The following is a 25,005-nucleotide window of genomic DNA, read 5'->3' as shown; positions in this document are numbered from 1 at the left end:
ACAACACATGGAGCCTCTTTATTAGTTTTCTGACAATGGCCTGCCTCGTCACAGCCGGCGGGTAGGAAACACACTCCTGTTGTCTTGTATATACAAAGATGATTCCCCGTATGCCGTCCTCTCTTCACACAGTTTCTATTGCTTTTGATTAAGCTATCACTTAAAGATGCATCTTCAGTGGAACATATTCGGCCTAGATTTAGGTTCACTTTAAGGCTGTGGAGTTACATATCTTCGTCGTATTTCATTAATAAGGGCAAAATGGAACATGTGGGCGTTGCAATAATACAGCTCTATCACTACATCTGATTTATATCAAGTAGGATAAAAAGCAAAGCCAATTAACACTGAGATTATGACTAGCTGACAATGGCTGTTGTATTATTCATGTTCATTTCTGTTCTTTTCATTTAATCATGGCAATGATGTTCAGACATTAAAATATGAATTCAATAACCTTTTCAACAATGTACTTAGTGAGAGATACTAATTTCAAGGTAGCCTGCTCATCAACTGACTGAACAGGTTCATCTCATCACATCTGAAAGGTCGGACCTTTGAAGAATCGGGATGAGTCTTTTGGATTGGATTATCAAACATTTACAATGCAAGAGTAAGGAGATTCCATCCTTTGTTGCATCACTAGTAGCAAGGATGCTGTATTCTGAAAAGGTCTGTGCATATGTAATTGAATCCCACTCTGTCTGCACTAGCTTTGCACTTGTCGATAAGGATCACGCTCCACAGGTTCGGCTCTTGGGATTAGGGCAGAGGCGTTTGATCTGAGAAAGGAGAGGAAAACAGATTGCATAAAATCACAACTCCACAGAAACCATTTTGAAAAAGGCTGTGTCAGCTGATTGAGGCTATTGTTACATGCCCAGCCCTGGACTTAGCCTAGCTTATTGTGTCCTCAGGATACCTTTGTCAACAATTAGCTCATATAATGGTGATACAGTGCTAAATCTTTCTTCTTGCTCTATCCACATACACCCACACACACACCTCAGCACACTTTTCCAAACAAAAGAAACAGTGTTGCTCAAATCAAGTTGGCCCAACCAACACAGCATGTCTCATCACACCGGAAAGTTAACTTGACTTTTATCTTACGAGCTGCGGTCTGCCTGGCAGATAACGGCATGCCCAGAAGTGCCTTGGATCAGCTATCTGGGTCCCCTGTGCCCGACTGGGATCAACACAGTAAAGGGGCTGGATGTGCCAGTTACGGAACATAATTACTACTAATGACCATTAGGAGTTCAGTTTTCACCCTCCAGGGGTTGGAGAAAGGGCCTTCGTCTTATCAGTTGATTAGAGCAAATAGAGGGGCCGGATCCTGCATGTTAAGTAAACGGGGGCTAAAATGTGTTGCATTATCTGGGGAAGACTAATGGAGCAGCTAAGAGTCCATCTCCCACTAATGTATGCCACACATACGGAACTGCTTACAAGAGTGATCAAATCTGGACACATTTGTTCCCCACTGAAATTACACACTAACATACGTTTTGGGCTTTTGACATTTCTCCAAATTCACTCTGTAGACCTTTGTTTTTCTCTGTTGTAGCACCTTGGCTTTTTAGCACTCGCATTCAAATGTTGATGGCACTGATGTCGGTTTTCCTCCTGCTAGATTCATTTGCATATGTAAATGAACAATTGATATGGATCTTCCACTCTCAGATGAACATTTTGCATTTTGCAAATTGCCAAGCAAGTAATTACTTATTGACAGACTCATATTTTGGAGGAAATTATAACATGAGGTGGAAACGGGGCCAAGTTGAAAACCTCTGCTTAATCAATAGGTGGACATGAGTTGAGAGAGAGAGAGAGAGCACTGCCAATCTAGACTGAATAATTCACTTTGTGCTGCTTCAGATTCACCTCGTGTTGAGACTCATCATCATTATCAACCTCCCGTCCACCTTCAACTGCAGGCCAAAGTTGGTTGGTAACACTGTTTCACTAAAGTAATGTACATTTTTATCCTGAAGATACTCAACCTCCTAACATGCATACAATCTTAATGAACAGTTGAGAATCAAATGTGGGAGAAGAAAATGTTCACAAAATAATGTTTGTTTTATTCACCAATGTTTTATTCACCAAGGCCTGTTTGCCAGGCTCACATATCCAATCTGGTGATGGCTGGACTCCAAGGCACCTCTAAACAACCAAATGCACCATGTAACCTTGAACACGGTGACCCCATGTGACCTCGAACATTGGGAGTCACGAGAGTCAATAAGCAATTAATATCACTTTGGCCAGGCACTTAGAATTGTGACTGTGAACATTAGATCCGTTGTAATTATCCCATTCATAATCCTCCATCAATAATAATATTTCCTTTGTCTGCATCAGCCTTAATTGCTAAATATTTTTAATGTGTTTGCATCAGCCCCATTCCCCCTTTAATATCATCCTTTCCGCGAGAGTGGCACCATGAAGAAAAAAAAGAGAGGAGAAATCTGTGCAGCTGAGCTTTCTACCAAGTAATCGAATCCCTCAAAAATGGTTTCATTTTTCTTCATTTCTCTGGCACCACAGGACCTTTAAACAGACCTATGCACCAAAAGAAGGCACCATAGAACACAATTATAATTCCAATATAGTGTTGTAGAGAAAATGTAAACAGATAGCTGGCTGCAAAGCTTGTCCTCCTATTTTCCCAAAAGACTGGTAATAAAGTAGAACAGATGTAACAGTCGAAAGAGCTTTATACCTCTGTCCTTTTCTTGCTCCAGAAATTGAAAACTGCGGGCCAGTCAGATACTAGGAGAAGAAGGGATACCCTAGATTTATGGGAGAGGGGATTTTGCCATGGGCGTTAATGCGGTTTGTAAATAGAATATAATGTATGAGTATAAATCGTGTTCTCCAAAGCTGACATGCCTGCTTTCCCATACAATACGTCTCTATGTTTTGTCACAGGCTTAATTTCAAAGTGGTTAACTGCCAGACTCTGAGGGGAAAATAAACAAACACAGTCCCTCCAGATATCTGAACAAGTGCAAATTGGAGGAAAACTTTGATTTATAGAGTGCTTGTATATTGGCAAATCTGGAATTCTCCAGGCAAGATATGTTTATCCCCATCCATTTTGTCGAAATATTCTGTTTGTTGCATTCTGTCTTGGGGCAGAATTTGTTTTATGTCTGATTTAGTTTTCTTGTTTATACCCCAATCCTTACGATGCACAAACACTAGTGAGCTGCTTATCGTCATTGTCTGGCTGTGGTTACAACTGTTGTATTAATGACTAGTGGTGAAAGTTATGGAAGGCATACAATTAGTGCCTCAGGACAAATTATTGTTTTTGTCTTCATGTTCAATGACCAGAAAAGTATATCTGAAAACAAATATTGCATTTTTGCAAAGAAATTACAAAATTGTTAATTATAGTGTCTTTGCACAGTTACAGTTCTTTACATATTTATTGGAGCGGAAATGTCTCTGCATTTGTGTATGGGTAGAATATAGAAGATAAAACCTGTCAAATAATAAAAGTATCCTCTTAGGAAGCATTGTGTTATGAGCCATTCGTCACCATGAGCAGAAAGTGTCCCTTTAAAATATGAATGCCAATTAGCAAAAACAAGTTCCATCCCCCAAACACATTAATTAGTCAATAGTTTTTGTTTATTTCCTTCTCGATTCACTTGTCGTTTTGTGGTAGTAATTAACAATAGTGTTGAGGAAAACACATTTCGGGATAGCTTAATTTACCCTACTACTGATGCCTTGGGATTCATTTCCGGCTCAGACCATGTAGGCCTTATGATCTACTGTCCTGACCTTTAGCATATGAATCCAATCTTGTGGAGTTAGTCACTTAGCCTGGGAGAAGGCTTCTGCAGGCAGTTAAAGTGACGATCCCAACTGGCCTAGCCCTCTGATGTGTGTAAATCAGGGAGCTAGGTCAGGCCAGGCACTCTGGCAAGCAGCTCTGGGAATGCCAGGCAGTGTGACTTCACTGTCTGAGAGGACTAGCAAGCCACTGAAGAACAAGTCATCCGTCTGCTCTGACACTGACACTGTAAAAGTTGTCCTCAGGCAAGGACTCCCTCTGTACAGCATGAGGAGTAGGTGTTAGCGGGAAAGTCTCATGGGCTCTCTCTTTTCCTCTCTTTTTCTCGCAAACACACTCTCGCTTTCTCCCACACACACACGCGCGCACCGCACACACACACACACACACACACACACACAGGTACATAGACTGGTGGCTATGAAGACGGGGTTAGTCTAGCACCATCTGCCATATACACCAAGCTCAGAAAATAACAATCCATTTTCAACAAATCATGGCAGATTTTGTGAGTGGATTTGTTGATTTGTTGTCAGGGGAATTTATATATTGACTTCTGATCATCTGATTAGGATATGATGAGATTTGCCCCATTGTGACTTCAACTAAATTGACTGTATCTATTGTATGTCATGTATTATTGCTATGCCTCATGTAGGTACCAGAAACCTATTGGTTTCCAATTTGTCACTGAATTATCCCTGTTTTTTTTGCTAGTTTTCTTTCTACCAGCTTGTTCCCTTGAATAGAAGTTGTATTATGTTGTGATCCCTCCAATAACAAGCTGTTTGAGGTCTAGCTGGTGCCCCAGTTAGAGAAGGGCATGAAGTTACTGTAAGTTAGTTTAATGGCGGGCGCCTGGTAACCGTTCATGGTCATGAAAAGGCTGTGTTGAACAATGGCTAATCAAAAGCTCCACAGTATGAGTGACAGAATCAAAGTGGATCTGCATACTGGGGGAATTCTCCAACTTTCTGATTCTCTGCAATTAAGTCTGTTTGGGGAAAGAAAATGCGGTGAGGATTTCTTTCACCAGGCACAAACAACACGAGCACTTCTCAATTCTGCTGTGGTGCTTGTGTACATTATTCTCAACCCCTGGAGAGCAAGGAGTTGAGAGAATTCAAAATGAAGAGAGGAAACTAAAGGGTGAGGAGAGGGAAAAATACAATATTTTCACACCATTATTGTTGCAGTGCCTTTTTACAGCAGGAACAATGTTAGACAAATTATACATCGCTCAAGGAAACGCTGTTCTTCCTCTATTATGACCACAACAGACCCCAAATAAGAGCTAGTTTTTGACCTAAAATACTTGGAATTTATAGTTTCTGGCTTTAAAATGTCTTGGAAGAAGTATCTCTATATCTCCATTCATTTGCTCTAAATGTAACAAAATATGGCATTTAACTCTTCTTATCTCTCCCTCCATATTTTTTTTTTTATCTACCCACACAGGTATTTCAGGTCAATAGATTTCACCACCCCATTTCTGTGTATGTAAGCATTTTTGTAAGCATCTGGAGCGACTAAATGGATATTGGAACCTGTTATAGAAGCCAGAGGAGCATTGGATAATGGTGAGATTGATGAGTGTTTGGGTGCTTTCCCTGTGACCCTTCCGCATCTGGCAGGAACAGAGTCAGGCAGGTGTGACAGCCAGAATCCATCTCCCAGTCAGGGGTAATAGGGAGGGGCACTCATACAGGGACAACCCCCTCCCCCTTCCTGTTATAGCCACCATTCCAGGAAGGACACTATTTGCTTCACTGTATGGATCTTGCTTTGTGCACGGGGGCGTTGTCATACTGAAACAGGAAAGGGCCTTCCTCAAACTATTGCCACAAAGAATCCCCTTCACTGGAACTAAGGGGCGAAGCCCGAACCATGATAAACAGCCCCAGAGCGTTATTCCTTCTCCACCAAACATTACAGTTGGCACTATGCATTGGGGCAGGTAGTGTTCTCCTGGCATCCACCAAACCCAGATTCGTCCGTCGAACTGCCAGATGATGAAGCGTGATTCATCACTCCAGAGAACGTGTTTCCACTGCTCCAGAGTCCAATGGATGCGAGCTTTACACCACTCCAGCCGACGCTTGGTATTGTGCATGGTGTTCTCAGGCTTGTGTGCAGCTGCGCGGCCATGGAAACTCATTTCATGAAGCTCCCGACGAACAGTTCTTGTGCTGACATTGCTTCCAGAGGCAGTTTGGAACTTGGTAGTGAGTGATGCAACTGAGAACAGACCATTTTTACGCGCTACGTGCTTCAGCACTCGACGGCCCCATTCTGTGAGCTTGTGTGAACTACCACTTTGAGGCTGAGACGTTGTTGCTCCTAGATGTTTCCACTTCACAATAACAGCAATAACAAAAGTTGACCGGGGCAACTCTAGCAGGGCAGACATTTTACGAACTGACTTGTCGGAAAGGTGGCATCCTATGATGGTGCCACGTTGAAAGTCATTGAGCTCTTCAGCATGGGCCATTCTACTGCCAATGTTTGTCTATGGCTGTGTGCTACATTTTATACAGCTGTCAGCAACGGGTGTGTCTGAAATAGCCGAATGCACTCATTTGAAGGGGTGTCCACACACTTTTGGTGATGTAGTATATTTGCATGAATATGTTATAAGATAATGCATGTATATTCTGAAATGTACTATGCTTTATCCCAAGATAACACTACAAGACAAGCTCTGTTTCATAGGGTATTTTCAGCATATCATATTTAAGTTATTTAATACTGTAGTAGGGAAAGTGACTAAATGCAGTCATGCAGAGTCTCTCTCTTGGAGATAAAAGCATCTCTATGCCGTGTGGCCGAGCAGCATTGTTCGAGTGCGTAACTCCGGAGCCCTGGAGTGTAGCCCTGTCAGTGGCATGGAAAATCCCTTTGTGGCTCAGCTCTGATGTAAATCACAGGTAAGGGGAATCTGAGCCTGGCTGATGTACGGTACCAGCAGTGTGCCGTGAAATCTCTGTTGACATTACCCATAGGCAATTCCAGACCGAGAGAGAAAAAAAGACACATGAGCAATTCAAAAAGTCAGTTTTGACTCCTGTCTCCTCTGCTATGGAACTGAATTTGCAGCACTAAGGATACCATCCCTGACAGTAACTAGTTATAAAAATAACTAATTTAACTGCTCGTTTTTACATTTACAATACCACAAAGACCTAACCTGTTTTCTTATTTTTTCTTGGGTAACCTTTAAATAGACTAAGATATTTTCCAGATTTGACGGGGAAAGAAAAATAGATAACTTTCAAATGAAGTGAGGTTGCTAGGATGAGTTTTACATGAAGCGATTTCCATGTTCTTTGGCACCGTAGGGAGAAATAAATGACTATCTTTCTGTAGCATATAACAATATTTAGTTGAAATTATCTAGAGTGAAGTGCTGGACTAAAATGGGAGCACTTTATGTGAATGTTCAGGACCTTGTCTGTTATTTTGCTACATTCTTTTGAGTGGTGCAGTGTGATGTAAAAGGTCAGCCGTTTTGCCATGGGATAAAGTTATGTAATCCTGCGTATTTTGTCTCAAGTGACAGAGCATTGTGAACTGTGTCTCAGAGCTACAATGATAATGCACTTAGATGACTGAGTTTCTAAAGAAAGAAAAAACAGCATCACTGCTGTCTGTAGGGGGGGGGGGGGGGGGGGGGGGGGGGGGTATGGTGATGTCTCTTTCCCTAGTCAATGGTTCCTTTTTCTCGGCAGTGTGAAGCACATACACACAAGCATGACTCACACAGACAGTCCACTCGGAGGTGATGTGACATCTTCAAACACAGCTTTGTGTAATTCCACATTCAACTAGACTATCTGCGTTGACGGTGCTGCCTAAGTGAGGGACCTTTTCTCTCCCCTAGCTATCTGAAGGGAGCTGCCAGCTGCTGCTGTGAAGAGCACTGCTTAATTGTTTTCCCGCTACAGCAATGCATCCTTTTCTTTTGTTCACCTAGGAACATAAAATGGAGCTGTTATTTGCATATCTAATGACAATCGAAAAGCCAAGCTTCTTAAGGGAGGAAAAATGTAAATCGGACAAATAACAGCAATGTTTGCAGATTTATTACATGCCTACAGATACATTTCTCTCTGATACCTATACATGAAATATCCCAATGGGGAGATATGCAAGCCATGTTTCTATAGAAAATACAGCTGTTGCTGTGTGTTTATTGCTGGATTTTCTACTTAGTTTAATATTCCTGCTAGCCACAGGGTACAGATTCTTGTTATTAGTGCACTTGTGACATATTATTCAGTAGAACATACTTACAGAGAAAACTCTAACTGAAGTTGTCCATGACGCTTGGTCAAGCACTCAAAGTCTATTCTTTTGTTATTGAGATGTTGCACAGGTGGGCATCTGCAGTCACAATGGTCTGACTTTTTTTTTCCCCCGTGGGAAGGAGCTGTAAATAAAGGTTGTTGCATTGCATGTCTCTCTTAGTGCTTCGTAATGTATGTCATGACTCATTGTACAGAACATGGGGGTATAGTCGTCTAGAAGTGTACTGGTTAAACTTATCGTAGAATAAGATTCAATGATTTTAGTGGAATTATTATGCGTCATTAGCCTATTAGCATGGTGATTGGTTGATAGGCTGTTCGAGAAGGTTTGAATCCTAAGCAACCTGCTTACACATTGTTTGAAGTACAATAGACCAACATATGTAGCTGTAACAGTACAGCTTCCGTCCCTCTCCTCGCCCCAACCTGGGCTCGAACCAGGGACCCTCTGCACAAATCAACAACTGACACCCATGAAGCATCATTACCCATCGCTCCACAAAAGCCGTGGCCCTTGCGTGCAAGGGGAACCACTATTTCAAGGTCTCAAAGCGAGTGACGTCACCGATTCAAACGCTATTAGCGCGCACCACCACTAACTAGCTAGCCATTTCACATTGGTTACATACTGTAGCTACTGTAGAAGGTCAAAGCTGTGTGCTGGAAAATCTTGGCAGAGCATTTAAAACATAGTATTTGTGTTTAATAGACATACGACTTAATAATAGTGTGTTTTATTGTTGACCATGTTCTGTGAAAAATTTACAATTTTTTAAATTTTTAAATTGATTTTTTATTTCACCTTTATTTAACCAGGTAGGCCAGTTGAGAACAAGTTCTCATTTACAACTGTGACCTGCAAAGCAGTGTGACAGAAACAACAACACAGAGTTACACATAAACAAACGTACAGTCAATAACAAAATATAACATTTTTTGAAAAATCTATGTGTGCAAATGTAGAAGAGTAGGGAGATAGGCCATAGAGGTGAAATAACTCAAATTTAGCATTAACACTGGAGTGATAGATGTGCAGATGATGATGATGTGGAAGTAGAGATACTGGGGTGCAATATAGCAAGAGAGTAAGTAATAATATGGGGATGAGGTAGTTGGGTGTGCTATTTACAGATTGGCTGTGTACAGGTACAATGATCGCTAAGCTGCTCTGACAGCTGATGTTTAAATTTAGAGAGAGAGATATAAGACTCCAGCTTCAGTCATTTTTGCAATTCGTTCCAGTCATTGGCAGCAGAGAACTGGAAGAAAAGGCAGCCAAAGGAAGCGTTGGCTATCGGGATGATCAGTGAAATATACCTGCTGGAGCACGTGCTACGGGTGGGTGTTGCTCTGGTGACCAGTGGGCTGAGATAAGGCGGGCTTTACATTGCAAAGACTTATAGATGACCTGGAGACAGTGGGTTTGGCGTGACGAATATGTAGCGAGTGAGAGCATACAGGTCGCGGTAGTGAGTAGTATATGGGGATTTGGTGACAAAATGGATGGCACTGTGATACACTACATCCAGTTTGTGGAGTAGAGTGTTGGGGGCTATTTTGTAAATGACATCGCCGAAGTGAAGGATCAGTAGGATAGTCAGTTTTACGAGGGTGTATTTGGTAGCATGAGTGAAGGAGGCTTTGTTGCGAAATAGGAAGCCGATTCTAGATCTAATTTTGGATTGGAGATGCTTAATGTGAGTCTGGAAGGAGAGTTTACAGTCTAACCAGACACCTAGGTATTTGTAGTTGTCCACATATTCTAGGTCTGAACCGCCCAGAGTAGGGATGCTAGTCTGGCGGGTGCGTGCTGGCAGCTATCGGTTGAAGAATATGCACTTAGTTTTACTAGCATTTAAAAGCAGTTGGAGGCCAAAGAAGGAGTGTTGTATGGCATTGAAGCTCGTTTGGAGCTTTGTTAGCACAGTGTCTAAAGAAGGGCCTGATGTATACAGAAGGGTGTCGTCTGCGTAGAGGTTGATCAGAGAATCACCAGCAGCAAGAGCGACATCTTTGATATATACAGAAAAAGGAGTCGGCCTGAGAATTGAACCCTGTGGCACCCCCAAAGAGACTGCCAGAGGTCCAGACTACATGCCCTCCGATTTGACACACTGAACTCTATCTGCGAAGTAGTTGGTGAACCAGACGAGGCAGTCATTTGAGAGGCCAAGGCTATTGAGTCTGCCGATAAGAATGCAGTGATTGACAGAGTCAAAAGCCTTGGCCAGGTTGATGAAGACGGCTGCACAGTACTGTCTTTTATCGATGGCGGTTATGATATCGTTTAGGACCTTGAGCGTGGCTGAGGTGCACCCATGACCAGCTCGGAAACCAGATTGCATAGTGGAGAAGGTACAGTGGGATTCGAAATGGTCAGTGATCTGTTTGTTAACTTGGCTTTCGAAGATTTTAGAAAAGCAGGGCAGGATGGATATAGGTCTATAACAGTTTGGGTCTAGAGTGTCTCCCCCTTTGAAGAGGGGGATGACCATGGCATCTTTCCAATCTTTGGGGATCTCAGACGATACAAAAGAAGGGTTGAATAGGCTAGTAATAGGGGTTGCAACAATTTCGGCAGATCATTTTAGAAAGTGAGGGTCCAGATTGTCTAGCCCAGGTTATTTGTAGGCATCCAGATTTTGTAGTTCTTTCTTTGGATTTGGCAGGGTTAGGGTTAGCCAGGTGGAAAGCACGGCCAGCCGTAGAAAAATGCTTATTGAATTTACCTATTATCGTAGATATATCAGTGGTGACAGTGTTTCCTATCCTCAGTGCAGTGGGCAGCTCGGAGAAGGTGCTCTTATTCTCCATGGACTTTACAGTGTCCCAAAACATTCGGAATTAGTGCTTCAGGAAACAAAAATCTGTTTGAAAAAGCTAGCCTTAACTTTCCTAACTGACTGAGTATATTGGTTCCTGACTTCCCTGAAAATTTGCATATCGCGGGTGCTATTCGATGCTAATGTAGAACGCCACAGGATGTTTTTGTGCTGGTTAAGGGCAGTCATGTCTGGGGTGAACCATGGGCTATATCTGTTCTTAGTTCTACTTAGTTCTGAATGGGGCATGCTTATTTAAGATGGTGAGGAAAGCACTTTTGAAGAGCAACCGAGCATCCTCTGCTGACGGGATGAGGTCAATATCATTCCAGACCAGGTCGATTAGAAAAGCCTGCTCGCTGAAGTGTTTTAGGGAGCGTTTGACAGTGATGAGGGGGGGTCGTTTGACCGTGGACCCATTACGCATGCAGGCAATGAGGCAGTGATCGCCGAGATCCTGGTTGAAGACAGCAGAGGTGTATTTAGACGGGAAGTTGGTCAGAATAATATCTAAGAGGATACCCATAGTTACAGATTTAGGGTTTTACCTGGTAGGTTCCTTGATCATTTGTGTGAGATTGAGGCATCTAGCTTAGATTGTAGAATGGCCAGGGTGTTAAGCATGTCCCAGTTTAGGTCACCTAACAGTGCGAACTCTGAAGATAGATAGTGTAATAATACTCTGTAAATTAGAGTAGGCCATCTCAACAGTCCAACATGAAGAACAGCAGCTCAAATGTCTAAGGCGCAATTCAGAGTCCAAAGGTGCGGATAGCTCTGTGGTCCATTGTGAAATATCCATCTGACTTTTGCAACCACCGTCCGCACAGCCCGACCACACACCTCCCCAACATTCCTAACCGACCTGGTGATGTTTGGAGAAATGGCTTGAGACGTGCCAAGAATTTGAAAAGTATTAAAGGATGCGTAAATGTTTTTGGACTCTGATAAGCACTTACCATGTAACAATGTGTTGCTTGTAGTGGTGTCATTTACAATATCACATTGCATGTTGTACTGGAGAGTGAGATGCCTATCTTCTATCTTCTAGCTAATTCATTCAGCTGTTCAATAATTAAAAAACAAAAGAATGTTGAAATGTGAATTACAAACCCAAGCAGCGCCATCTGGACAGCAATATTAATCTATCATAACGAAATTATGCATCAAATTAGACTTGCTACAGGTTCCATCTGTACCTTGCGAAATCAATCTCATTCTGATTTGAGTAGGTCAGCTGCGTGAAAAAATAAAACAATTTGCTCCTTGATTATTGTTGTTTTGTTCTGGCTTCTCCTCTGGCTTCTGGTGTATATATTTAGGCTCATAGGTAGGCTAATCATACTATGGCGGAGGTTAAAGCTAAAACTTACCCCCGTTTAGAACACCGCACGGCATCCATCTCCTAATGATTTTTTACTGCTACGGCTTCTTTGTCTCTGCACTCTACATAATGCAGAGGTTTCTGCTTGGGCTTAGACCTGTTTACACAGATTATCAGAGAATGCATATGGAATAGGCTATACGATGGATAGAGATACTTATTGTGTCAAGTGCCTTGACTTTACTTTATAGTTCAATATTTTTTATAGCACACTTGTGAAGACGTCAGTAGCAGATTGATTGGCTCAGTGTGGGAAATTGTAAGAAATTAAATGAACAGTGGGAATGCCTCTATAGGTATAGTTTCTTACATAACAAAGGTTATTCCCTCACTATAGCAGGTAAGACTTTAAAGTGTACTCCAGAATAATTTTCTCTCAGCAGGCGGGCAGCCTGACGTACACCCTCCTCACACACACACACACATATGGACGAACGCACGGACACACACGCACACACACACTACAAATTCCTCACACACACACACACAGACGCACACACACACACACAAACACATACACATTACACCCTCCTCACACACCACAACCGCACCCATGTGCACACACACATACACACACACACACACACACACACACACACACACACACACACACACACACACACACACACAAACACACTCACAAACAACATATTTTCATGGATGAGCACATCTAATTGCATTGGCCTCTTAGACTAAAGGTAGCCGAGTCATTTGCTCTGTGATCTTTTTGCCTTTGAATTAATCTTGTGAAGCAATAGTCTGGCTCAACAATAACACAATGGCCACCATTTCTTCCTCTTCTCTTCCTCCATAGGGTTCTGCATTGAGAGGTTGCACCATTCAAGACAGTGGATCTGACTGTAATTATTGTACCTCTCATTGGTGGAGTAGTGTGGTTCTCACTGAGGACATTTTTGTCAGATTTGATTAAAATGGTACTTTCATGGGATGGACTGCAGGGAAAATTGTCCCCAAGAATAGCTAAGTGTATCATATATCATGCATCGAGCCATCTGTTCCTTAAATTCCAAATGTTATTGCAATATTTAGAATTACAGATTATTCATGTAGGTGTAATTAACTAATTAAATCTTTCTAATGAAAAAGTGTCTATATAAATTGCTAGACTTTTTGCTCAGGATCAAGAAACTACATTAAGTAATTCCTTAGTGTAGTCTTAAGGTAAGTGGAATATACTTTATATACATATGATGCCATGTTTTTAGTACTACAGCCCCTATGATGGTATCTGTGACCTCATACAGTGAGAAATTATTACAGTGAGCAATGTGGACATCGTATCTGACCCTTTATCTGATTGTGATCCGACCATATGAGAACTAGATTCCCTGTCTTAGGTCAGTTAGGATCACCACTTTATTTTAAGACTGTGTAATGTCAGAATAATAGTAGAGAGAATGATTTATTTTATCACATTCCCAGTGGGTCAGACGTTTACATACACTCAATTAGTATTTGGTAGCATTTCCTTTAAATTGTTTAACTTTGTTCAAACATTTCGGGTAGCCTTCCACAAGCTTCCCACAATAAGTTGGGTGAATTTTGGCCCATTCCTCTTGACAGAGCAGGTGTAACTGAGTCAGGTTTGTAGGCCTCCTTGCTCGCACACACTTTTTCAGTTCTGCCCACAAATGTTCTGTAGGATTTTGGTCAGGGCTTTGTGATGGCCACTTCAATACCTTGACTTTGTTGTCCTTAAGCCATTTTGCCACAACTTTGGAAGCATGCTTGGGGTCATTGTCCATTTGGAAGACCCATTTGCGACCAAGCTTTAACTTCCTGATTGATGTCTACAGATGTTGCTTCAATATATCCACGTCATTTCATGATGCCATCTATTTTGTGAATTACACCAGTCCCTCCTGCAGTAAAGCACCCCCACAACATGATGCTGCCACCCCTGTGATTCACGGTTGGGATGGTGTTCTTCGGCTTGCAAGCCACTCCCTTTTTCCTCCAAACATAGCGATGGTCATTATGGCCAAACAGTTCTATTTTTGTTTCAGCAGACCAGAGGACATTTCTCCAAAAAGTATGATCTTTGTCCCCATGTGCAGTTGCAAAACGTAGTCTGTCTTTTTATAATGTGGTTTTGGAGTAGGGGCTTCTTCCTTGCTGAGCGGCCTTTCAGTTTATGTCGATATAGGACTCGTTTTACTGTGGATATAAATACTTTTGTACCTGTTTTCTCCAGCATCTTCACAAGGTCCTTTGCTGTTGTTCTGGGATTGATTTGCACTTTTTGCACCAAAGTACATTAATCTCTAGGAGACAGAACCCGTCTCCTTCCTGAGTGGTATGACGGCTGCGTGGTCTCATGGTGTTTATACTTGCATACTATTGTTTGTACAGATGACCGTGGTACCTTCATGCGTTTGGAAATTGCTCCCAAGGATGAACCAGACTTGTGGAGGTCTACAATTTTTTTTCTGAGGTCTTGGCTGATTTATTTGGACTTTTTCATGATGTCAAACAAAGAGGCACTGAGTTTGAAGGTAGGCCTTGAAATACATCCACAGGTACACCTTCAATTTACTCAAATAATGTAAATTAGCCTATCAGAAGCTTCTAAAGCCATGACATCATTTTCTGGAATCTTCGAAGCTGTTTAATTAAAGGCACAGTCAACTTAGTGTATGTACATTTGTGACCCACTGGAACTGTGATACAGTTAATTATAAATGAAGTAATCTGTCTGTAAACAATTGTTGGAAAAATTACTTGTGTCATGCACAAAGTAGATGTCCTAACCGACTTCCAAAAACTATAGTTTGTTCACAAGAAATTTGTGGAGTAGTTGAAAAACAATTTTTAATGACTCCATAATAAGTGTATGTAAACTTCCACCTTGAACTGTATCAGTTGGCTACCCACACACAGATTGCCCACATCCTCAATTTTAGAAAAGCAAGTATTTTTGGATGAATTTCACCACACAAATCAGCATATAAGGATTTAAGCTTCCAGGGCGAACAGCACAAAGAAACCCTGCCTAATTGAGCCTTGCGATGAGATTCAGATGGGGAACTGCTCTGACATGCTAGACGCCAGCTGACACCCAGTCTTACAGGGTGACAGGGAGCCCTCTCCCTCATACTCCCTCTCCCTGCAGAGAGGAGCAGCACATGCCCTCTCCACCACTTGCCCTGACAAGGAGCAAAATCATTAATTCGCCATGTAGGGCTTAACGCCACACTTAAGTGTGGAGCCTGAGGCCGAGGGGAATGAGATGTTCCTCATTAGGATGCACTATTGTTCCTCCGATTGCTATAAAAGCTCATCTTGAGTATGGAGTGACATATTTTCTCCTGAGCTTGACAGTAAAAGCAGCCCCATGTGGCATTGATTGGGGGTAGAGTGGGAAGAGGGTATGATTCCCCTCATTGTGCATTGAGATTCATAATGAAGCAGTGAACTATAATGCAGGCCAATAAGCGTGATGTCTGAGTTCTTACATGCAGAGGGGTTTCTAATAAACATAGATAAATAGATGCGTGATGGGAAGTCCGGATATGTGAGCAGTTTTCATTATCATGCAAGGCTGCGGTTGTGACATTGCTATTGGGTTATTTCCCACTCATTAATCTACTTATGCTTCTTTAGTGCAGACCTGGTCTTAAGTGCAGTTTGAGGGTTTGAGTGGTTGAGTGTATGTACCATACAACGTTATCGTTGCAATTGCAAACGTGGACAGAACAGTTTTAATGAACACAAAACGGTTAAGGTTAAGTGTTCCCAGAATGTCATTGTTTGCCGGTGCAGTTTTGTTGCCTTGCTAACTTGGATAATGATAGACAGCCTTGTCAGCCCCTTTTCTTTAATTCTCCTCTCTGGTGATCACTTGTGCATTGTGGTGTAAAGATCATCTTACGAGAGGGAAAGAGGAACCATTTTCATTGGACAGTATGCACTGTATCTAGAAACATTCTGGTGAGAGTAGGTTTCTCACTGCTTACTATACATACATTTATTCATATGACGGGGAGGGCGACTGATATTTATTTTTGTTCCAAGATTAGAATAATGGATTAAATTATGCAAGGAAGACTTCATATCGTGTATGATTTTTCTTGGCCAGCTTTGTATTTTAAGACATATAAGCACACACACTTGCACGCACGCACGCACACACGCACTCGCACACACACACACACACACACACACACACACACACACACACACACACACACACACACACACACACACACACACACACACACACACACACACATATATATAGATAGCCTCCAAGTAAACTGACAGACATTCATTTGGGCTCATTTAAGGGGTTTTGTAGTGTGTGGAATGATGTGAAGCTGTTGTGTTAATGAGCCACATCTTTCATGTGAAACGATGGCACAATTAGGAAAACAAAAGTGCAAGGTGTGACAATTTAAGTGAATGTGCTTTGTCAGTGTCTGTGAACAGCACCTTTGAGACAGTATATGCATAAAACGGGTTTATAAAACAATCATGGAGGCTTTATAGAGGTCTGGATTTTTGTACACACATTTTACCGTGTTACTCTGTCCCCAAACACAGTCTCAAAGGAATACCTCTGGCAAATTTCAGAGCAGAAAATGAAATGGAAGTTGCTGAATAGGATGTTCTGGTGCAAGATCTTTACAAAAATACAAATTAGAAAGAGGACCTCTTCTGGACATGTTTTAGACCAATGCTGAACATTGTCCAATTTGCAAATGTTCTACTTTATGGTCCCCTCCCCCCTTCAATCCTTAGTCACTTACCTTTGGGATCAAGTTCCTAATATAAGGATAGAATAAAAACCAGCCAAATCCGCTCCTCATTTGTAGAAAAAAACTGTCTCTTACCTTGGAGCTCCATTTCTGTTATCGTCTTATTCCCTATGAATCTCTTTAGTCGTTTGAAACATGAAAAGGGTTGTCTGTACTTGAATCCGCTACTGTTCACACAATGTGTGCTCGCTTGCCAGACTGCAGTGTCAAAGACCTTGACAGGTGACTCTATATGTAGGCAGTGGTGGGAAAAGTACCCAAATCTCGTACTTGAGTAAAAGTGAAGATACTTTAATAGAAAATGACTAGAGTAAAAGTGAACGTCACCCAGTAAAATACTGAGTAAAAGTCTTACGTTTTAAATAAACGTAAGTATCAAAAGTAAATGTTATTTCTAAAATATACATCAAACCAGAATGCACAATTGTCTTGTTTTTTAAATGTACCGGATAGCCAGGGGCACACTCCAACACTCAGACATCATTTATAAACAAAGCATTTGTGTTTAGTGAGTCCGCCAGATCAGATGCAGTAGGGATCGCCAGAGATTTTCTCTTGATAAGTGTGTGAATTAGACAATTTCCCTATCCTGCTAAGCATTCAAAATGTAAATACTTTTGGGTGTCAGATAAAATGTATTGAGTACAAAGTACATATTTCATTTGGGAATATGGTGGAGTAAAACTAAAAGTTGTCAAAAATATAAATAGTAAGGTAAAGTACAGATACCCCCAAAAGTTTTTTTCATTACTTAAGTACTTTACACCACTGTACATATAGGCAATGAAAGTGTTTGATGTTGGTTAGAACAAAAACCTCTGGCCATAGAATATTTTTCACACTAATGTGTGCTGGCATTGTTATTTGTATAGTGTGCTTCATGATAAGATAATAAAGCAGACATGACCCACTTTCTGTTGTGTATCAGTTGACCACACGTTTTGTTCTCAGTGGGCCTTAGTTATCAATATATACAAAGAAACATGTTTATGACCACGCCAGTTGCGCCAACATTGGTTTTCAACATTCATAAAACTCTTATCAGTTAACTTAAAGATGATGCCAATGATAATAGAATACATTGTGAAACTTACCAATTCATTCCTTTTTTTCAGCTACACACAGATTTGGATGTTGGCAGCACACCAATAAAGTATGTCCTGGCTGGTGAAGGGGCGGGTACCATCTTTGCCATCAATGAGATTACGGGAGATATTCACGCCATGAAGAGACTGGATAGAGAGGAGAAGGCAGAGTACACTCTTACAGCACAAGTCACTAACAGAGACACCGATCAACCCCTGGAACCGCCCTCGGAGTTCATCATAAAGGTGCAGGATATAAACGACAATCCGCCACAGTTCGTTGAAGGCCCCTACCGGGCCTCTGTCCCAGAGATGTCTCAAGTGGGTAAGTCAAGTGAAAGCCTTCACTTCTATTTCTGCAGGCATAAAAACTCATCTCTACATCATTTGAGAATATAATCTTTATTTATGTGTAATTGTAGGGTATTTAGGTAACTATCGTGATATTTAATAACCCAATTTTTTTTTTTTTTGGGGGGGGGGGGGTGTATACTGATGACAACATTGGACGTCATTATAATACAAACATAGGACAGATTTTTGCCTGACTTTTCAATTACGTGTTACTATGATGAATTCCATGTTGTCATATTAAATATGGTCCTCGGCGTTGAGTAGTAACAATTCCTGCAAGGGGATACCATATACAGTACCAGTCAAAAGTTGGATTAAATAGATGTTTTCCCCTCGTCAATCTAAACACAATAACCCATAATGACAAAGCAAAAACACTTTTTTATAAAGTTTAGCAAATGTATAAATAAACCCCCCCCCCCCAGAAATATCACATTTATATAGGTATTCAGACCCTTTATTCTGTACTTTGTGGAAACTCCTTTGGCAGCAATTACAGCCTCAAATCTTCTTGGCTGTGATGCTACAAGGTTGGCACACCTGTGTTTTGGGAGTTTCTCCCATTCTTCTCTGCAGATCCTCTCAAGCTCTGTCAGGTTACATGGGGAGCGTCGCTGCACAGCTATTTTCAGGTCTCTCCAGAGATGTTAGATCGGGTTCAAGTCCGGGCTCTGGCTGGGCCACTCAAGGACGTTCAGAGACTTGTTCCGAAGCCACTCCTGCGTTGAACTGGCTGTGTGCTTAGGGGCATTGTTTTGTTGGAAGGTGAACCTTCACCCAGTCTGAGGTCCTGAGCACTCTGGAGCAGGTTTTCTGTACTTTGCTTGGTTAATATTTCCCTCAATTCTGACTAGTTTCCCAGTCCCTGCCACGGAAAAATATCCCCACAGCATGATGCTTCCACCACCATGCGTCTCCATAGGTATGGTGCCAGGTTTCCTCCAGACGTGGCGCTTGACATTCAGGTCAAATAGTTCAATCTTTGTTTCATCCGACCAGAGAATTTTGTTTCTCATGGTCTGAGAATCCTTTAGGTGCCTTTTGGCAAACTCCAAATGGGCTGTCATTTGCCTTTTTCTGAGGAGTGGTTTCCGTATGGCCACTCTACCACAAAGGCCTGATTGGTGGAGTGCTGCAGAGATGGTTGTCCTTCTGGAAGGTTCTCCCATCTCTATAGAGGAACTCTGGAGCTCTGCCAGAGTGACCATTCCGAACCAAGGCTCTTCTCCCCCGATTGCTCAATTTGTCCAGGCGACCAGCTCAAGGAAGAGTCTTGGTGGTTCCAAACTTATTCCATTGAAGAATGATGGAGGCAACTGTGTTCTTGGGGACCTTCAATGCTGCAGTCATTTCTTTTATACCCTTCCTTAGATCTGTGCCTCGACACAATCCTCTCTGGGAGCTCTATGGACAATTCCATCGATCTCATGGCTTGGTTTTTGCTCTGACATGCACTGTCAACTGTGGAACCTTATATAGGTTCCACACAGGTGTGTGCCTTTCCAAATCATGTCCAATCAATTGAATTCACCACAGGTGGACTCAAATCAAGTTCTAGAAAAATCTCAAGGATGATCAATGGAAACAGGACTTACCTGACCTCAATTTCGAGTTTCATAGCAAAGGGTCTGAAAACATATATATGTATGTATATATGTAAATAAAATGTTTAATATATTTGCAAAAAAAATCTAAAAGCCTGTTTTCGCTTTGTCATTATGGGGTATTGTGTGTAGATTGATGATGAATTATTATTTTTTAAATCATTTTTAGAATAAGGCTGTATTTTAACATAATATGAAAAAAAGTCATGGGGTCTGAATGGCTTCTGAATTAACTGGAGTGTGCTGTTCTCAATTGAAATGCTCATTGTATTTATCCATGTGTTTTGACAGTGAAGTGAGGGGAATTGCTAGTAGTGGGGTGAAAAGCAAAGTGCTAGTTGACTGCAGAGACTGGAATTTGCCAATGGGAATACAATATAAAAATGGAAGTTGGTGGCTTTTGTTATTTCTTTTTTTTTGGGATCACTGCTGATTAATTAAACATTCACCAATGTTCTCTTGTTAGCTTTTTGAAACAACTTGTTTCTGTCTTGTTAAGTTTTTATGTGTTGTGGTGTTATGGAAGGAATCAAAAGCTCTGGACATAAAGACAGAAACAAACATTCAGTGTTTTTTTTTCATCTTCCGTCTGATATTCATCAATCTTTTGTGTTTAATTTCTATCACACTAAAATGAGATTTTATATAGAACTCTCTATTTTCATGTTGTGCTTTGAAATTCCAATAAAGTCTATTGCGGAAACAGAGGAAAATAAACTCTTATTAACGTAGAGACTGTTGGATTTCTGACAAAAACATGTAACTCAAAAGTATTAAAAAGGTCAATTCCAAAACAGTAAGCTGTTATTTGGAGCTTTATCAAATAAAGGTTAGCTTTTAAAATGTTTGGGCTGACATGCCTCTCATAGTACACATTCAAATATAGGCTATACAATGCCCCAGTGTCTTCACAACCTTGGCAGGCAGTTACCACGAGAAGAAAATATAGGTGACGTGTGCAGGTAAGGTCTTCATGTTTCCTGTGTGCAGGCGAACACGAAGGTTAATGGAACATGCAGCAGAATGCCTTGTTCTCTCTGAAGGTGAGCTGGATAAGAATCCTAGCTTTGTTCGCTTCATATTACATCATTTATTGAGTAACCAATCAAATAAAACCATTCACAGTTTTGGTTTTGTTATTGGTGTACTAACATTCTCCATTGAAAGACAAAAGAGTGCAGAGTACACGTCATGACATTTATTTGACTTGTGTGCATTCAACCTATAGGAGATTCTCCTGTTATCTTACTCTGATCTGGTTCCCTGATAGTAACACTTAATGATCTCATTCTAAGAGGACATTAGAGAACAACATTTTTTGGGGGGAATTCTGTATTTTTCATACCGGACTGCATGTCTTCAACATTATCTCAAACGGGACGTTATTGGGGTGTCTGTCGTATTCATTTTTATTACATCTTCCTATCAGCCTTTGAGTGTGGGCAAATACATTTTTGAACAAGCACCAAATATCCTGTTAAAGGTTTTATATTATTAATATTTAATACACTATACTCATCCATTCATTTTATGATACTGGAAGTGTGAAAATGCTGTATCTATATTCATGATATTTCTTTATTTCAATTTGTCTTAAATTCTAAATGAGTTTGCTACTTATTGGTATAGGTCTTCTCACAAGGGGAATTGTGCATCATTTGCACGGATTGGACAAATCTCATTGGATTATTGGATCTGTTTTCTTGTTGATGGGGTCTTTGACTTTAAGGCCAAGACAAGCAAGCAAATTCCCCCACTAGGTCCTACAACCATACGCTGGAATTATAGAGCTCCCTGCCTTCTGGAGCTAACAAGGGTTTGTGATGTAGTTTAAATTACAGAGTCTGCTTGAAGTGACGATTCAGGTAATTAGAATCAGGTCGTCCGACCCTCCTCTCTACCAAAGAAAGGGTGTGAATGACAATAATTGCTACACAGAGAAATAAACTTGGAAAGTTGTTTTGCCACCTAAAACTCCAACGTGAAGCCTCGGGAGCCTTGCCTGTGCCTGCTTCATTATCAAGGCGATTAATAAACTGGTGGAGAGACAGATGGCATGTCGCTCCTCAGCCCTCCTCTCCTCGCAGCGCGGCCGCTCTCAACCCCCTGTAAAATGAGCCTGTGTACAGAAGCACCAGGCGTGCAAACGTGTCAGGATCTGCTAAATTGGAGCAAAGACATGAAATTGAAGTGACATTAATAGATTACCTGGAGTTCATTTGCATTTTGAAAGTTATTATGAACATCGGTAACAGGACTAACAGGCACGGTCTGTGGCTCTAATGATATTTCTGATTATGCATTGATCAATGATGGCAGCTTGGGAAATAAGTAAAGAGTTGTCATCATTGATTTTGACTTGATCAAGGAGAGACGTATGGAAATGAGTGCTACATGCAGACTTCCATTGGGCACATTATCATACAGTATACGTACATTAGACACCTCATTTTAATATTAACACAACTTCATAAATGAAACATATACAGAGTGAAACATAACACGTTTTTATATCAAAGCATGTGAGGAAAGATATCGATCACAAGTGAAAAAAGCGAAGGGACATAGGTGAAGACCCAGATACAGTATGGGTTACATTAGTCAACTGTGAGATGCTCTTACACACAATATTTCAACACATTACAGGTGTCAGATTCATATCAGGACAGCAGGGCTATTTTGATACCATTCCACTCTCCATTTAGGCCAGATGTGTTATACATTTTCCTTGCTTGATGACATCAAACACATGATCAGATCTTTGTCGTATAACGTTGATCTTGCTGTCAATTCTGAACAAAACCGTGGCTTTGGAGTAGTTGGAGGGTCATAGTCTTATCTTTGAAAACATACATTTTTAGACCATGGTCATCAACTGTAACAACTTGGTGGAGAACATTGGTACAGGGCTTCTGTCTGGTGTGACTCGCCTTTCTGATTCAGGACTCTAGGTTCTGGCAGATGGGCATGGAGGCAGGAGGTTGTGGGCCTTTAACACTGTGTGCAGCTGGGCCATAACAGAGTCACATCTGCCGTGCAGGCCAGGCACGGTGCTGTAGAAGGCCCATGGCCTCAGCTGAGGCAGGGGTCAGGCCAGTGAACCTGGAGTGACTCTCTCAGCCCAGCCAGCCCATTCGGTGCTGCTAAATAGGGATAGGACAGGAGTCCAAGGCAGAGGGGACATCACAGACAAGCTGGGCCTAGCTGTAAATAACTTGCTCCTTCTATTTCACCTCATTCTGCATTTGTAGTGTCCTTTCTCTCTCTCTCTCTCTCTCTCTCTCTCTCTCTCTCTCTCTCTCTCTCGCACATTTTCACTCTCTCTCACTCTCTCGCTCTCTCTCTCTCACTCTCTCTCTGTCTGTCTCTTTCTCTCTCTCTCTCTGTCTCTCTTTCTCTCTCTCTATCTCTCTCTCTCTCTCTCTCTCTCTCTCTCGCTCTCTCTCCATATGGTTACCTATGCTTACATACAAATCTATATTCCTCTTCTGAAACAGCCTTTTGATATGGCTTGTTGGATGAGGGAAAACAATTTCAAGTTTTGGGAATTTGTTGTTTTGTCAGACAAACAGTGTGAATATTCAGAGACAACAGGCATGTCTGGACTGGTTCTGCCATCATTCAATTGAATCAATCACCTAGCTGCCGCATCTGTCGGGTTGTACCAAAATAATGAAAGAACACACACACACACACACACGCACGCACTCACACGCACGCACGCACGCACGCACACACGCACACACGCACACACGCACACACGCACACACACTGACTCACACATGACTTATTCATCACGTTATTTATTATCCAGCGTAACTCTGAATTATGCATGTAATATGATGAGTCTCTGGTCTTTCAAAGCCTCCTAAGGCATTTGTTCTTTGTAGCATACGGTATGTAGGCTTTCTATGTAGCATGCACTCTGTGGCACACCTAACATACCAACAACTGCATTAATACAACTGTGCCCTGCAGTTCCAAACTTGCTGTTGTTTGCGTGTCATTTGTCCTGCTCCCCTGTGTGGCTGAGCCTGATCTCTCCCTCTCTAATACCTCAGCTTGGTCTTCCTTGGTGAGTGAGCAAAAACTACAGGCTCCCAGGTAATGATGCCCTTCAATATGTTCTGCATACGATTGGCTCTGCGGATGAATGGTAAAGAGCTCAATGACACGAAGGACAAAACCCCCGACTGGCGCTTTTCAAAAGTCACCCGGCCATGAATCCCAAAAAAACGAAGAAGAGATAAGAGACAACATGTGATAAAAGAGAGGGAAATGAATGAGCTGAAGTGTGTTTTTGTCCGGGCAGCTCTTGTGGTGAGAGGAAGGTACATAAACACCCAAGGCCAGTGCTAATGGGTCTGGGCAGCATTGTGTCGGCTGGAGTGATGCGACTGATCCCCTTTGACAAGGTAATCAGTACGATGCTCGACACTGACATTATCCCTCTCATGATGGAGAAGGGAGAAATGGAGAGCATGCTGAGAATGGAACATGCTATATGTGATACTACAGGCCTAATCAAGGCCCAGTGTATACCGTAGCTGCCGTCATATGATTTACATTGATATTACATTTATGCTGCCTAGCTTTTTACATACTTAATTTAGCTGGCAAGCGTAGTCCAGTTCCCACATGCAAAAACACAGTGAGGTGCTCATGTCACCTTCCTAACATAATAATATATTTTGATGTTGTAATGAACACAATGGGAGACAGAGAGCTGGTTTCAAGTACAGGGCGCAGCAGGTGTTTATTGGTAAAGGACCACAGGAGGAGGCAGGTAGCTGGGTCCAGAGGCATGCAGAAGGTCATACACAGGGGGTCCAAAAAGGCAACAGTACAGGCAGG

General features: G+C 41.7%; 1 protein-coding gene across 2 annotated transcripts in view; it reads left to right on the top strand.

Moving 5' to 3' along the window:
• LOC110526275 (cadherin-8) overlaps window positions 1-25,005 on the top strand; it is a 73,726-nt gene that overhangs the window by 12,190 nt on the left and 36,531 nt on the right. For both annotated transcript variants that reach the window (XM_021607094.2, XM_021607091.2), the window contains exon 3: window positions 18,224-18,518. In XM_021607094.2, the coding sequence (XP_021462769.1) occupies window positions 18,224-18,518 (295 nt within the window). The remainder of the gene's footprint in view (window positions 1-18,223; window positions 18,519-25,005) is intronic.

This window comes from Oncorhynchus mykiss, chromosome 6 (assembly GCF_013265735.2).
Source record: "Oncorhynchus mykiss isolate Arlee chromosome 6, USDA_OmykA_1.1, whole genome shotgun sequence".
Lineage (NCBI taxonomy): Eukaryota > Metazoa > Chordata > Actinopteri > Salmoniformes > Salmonidae > Oncorhynchus > Oncorhynchus mykiss.
This window is presented reverse-complemented; position numbering and strand designations above follow the sequence as displayed.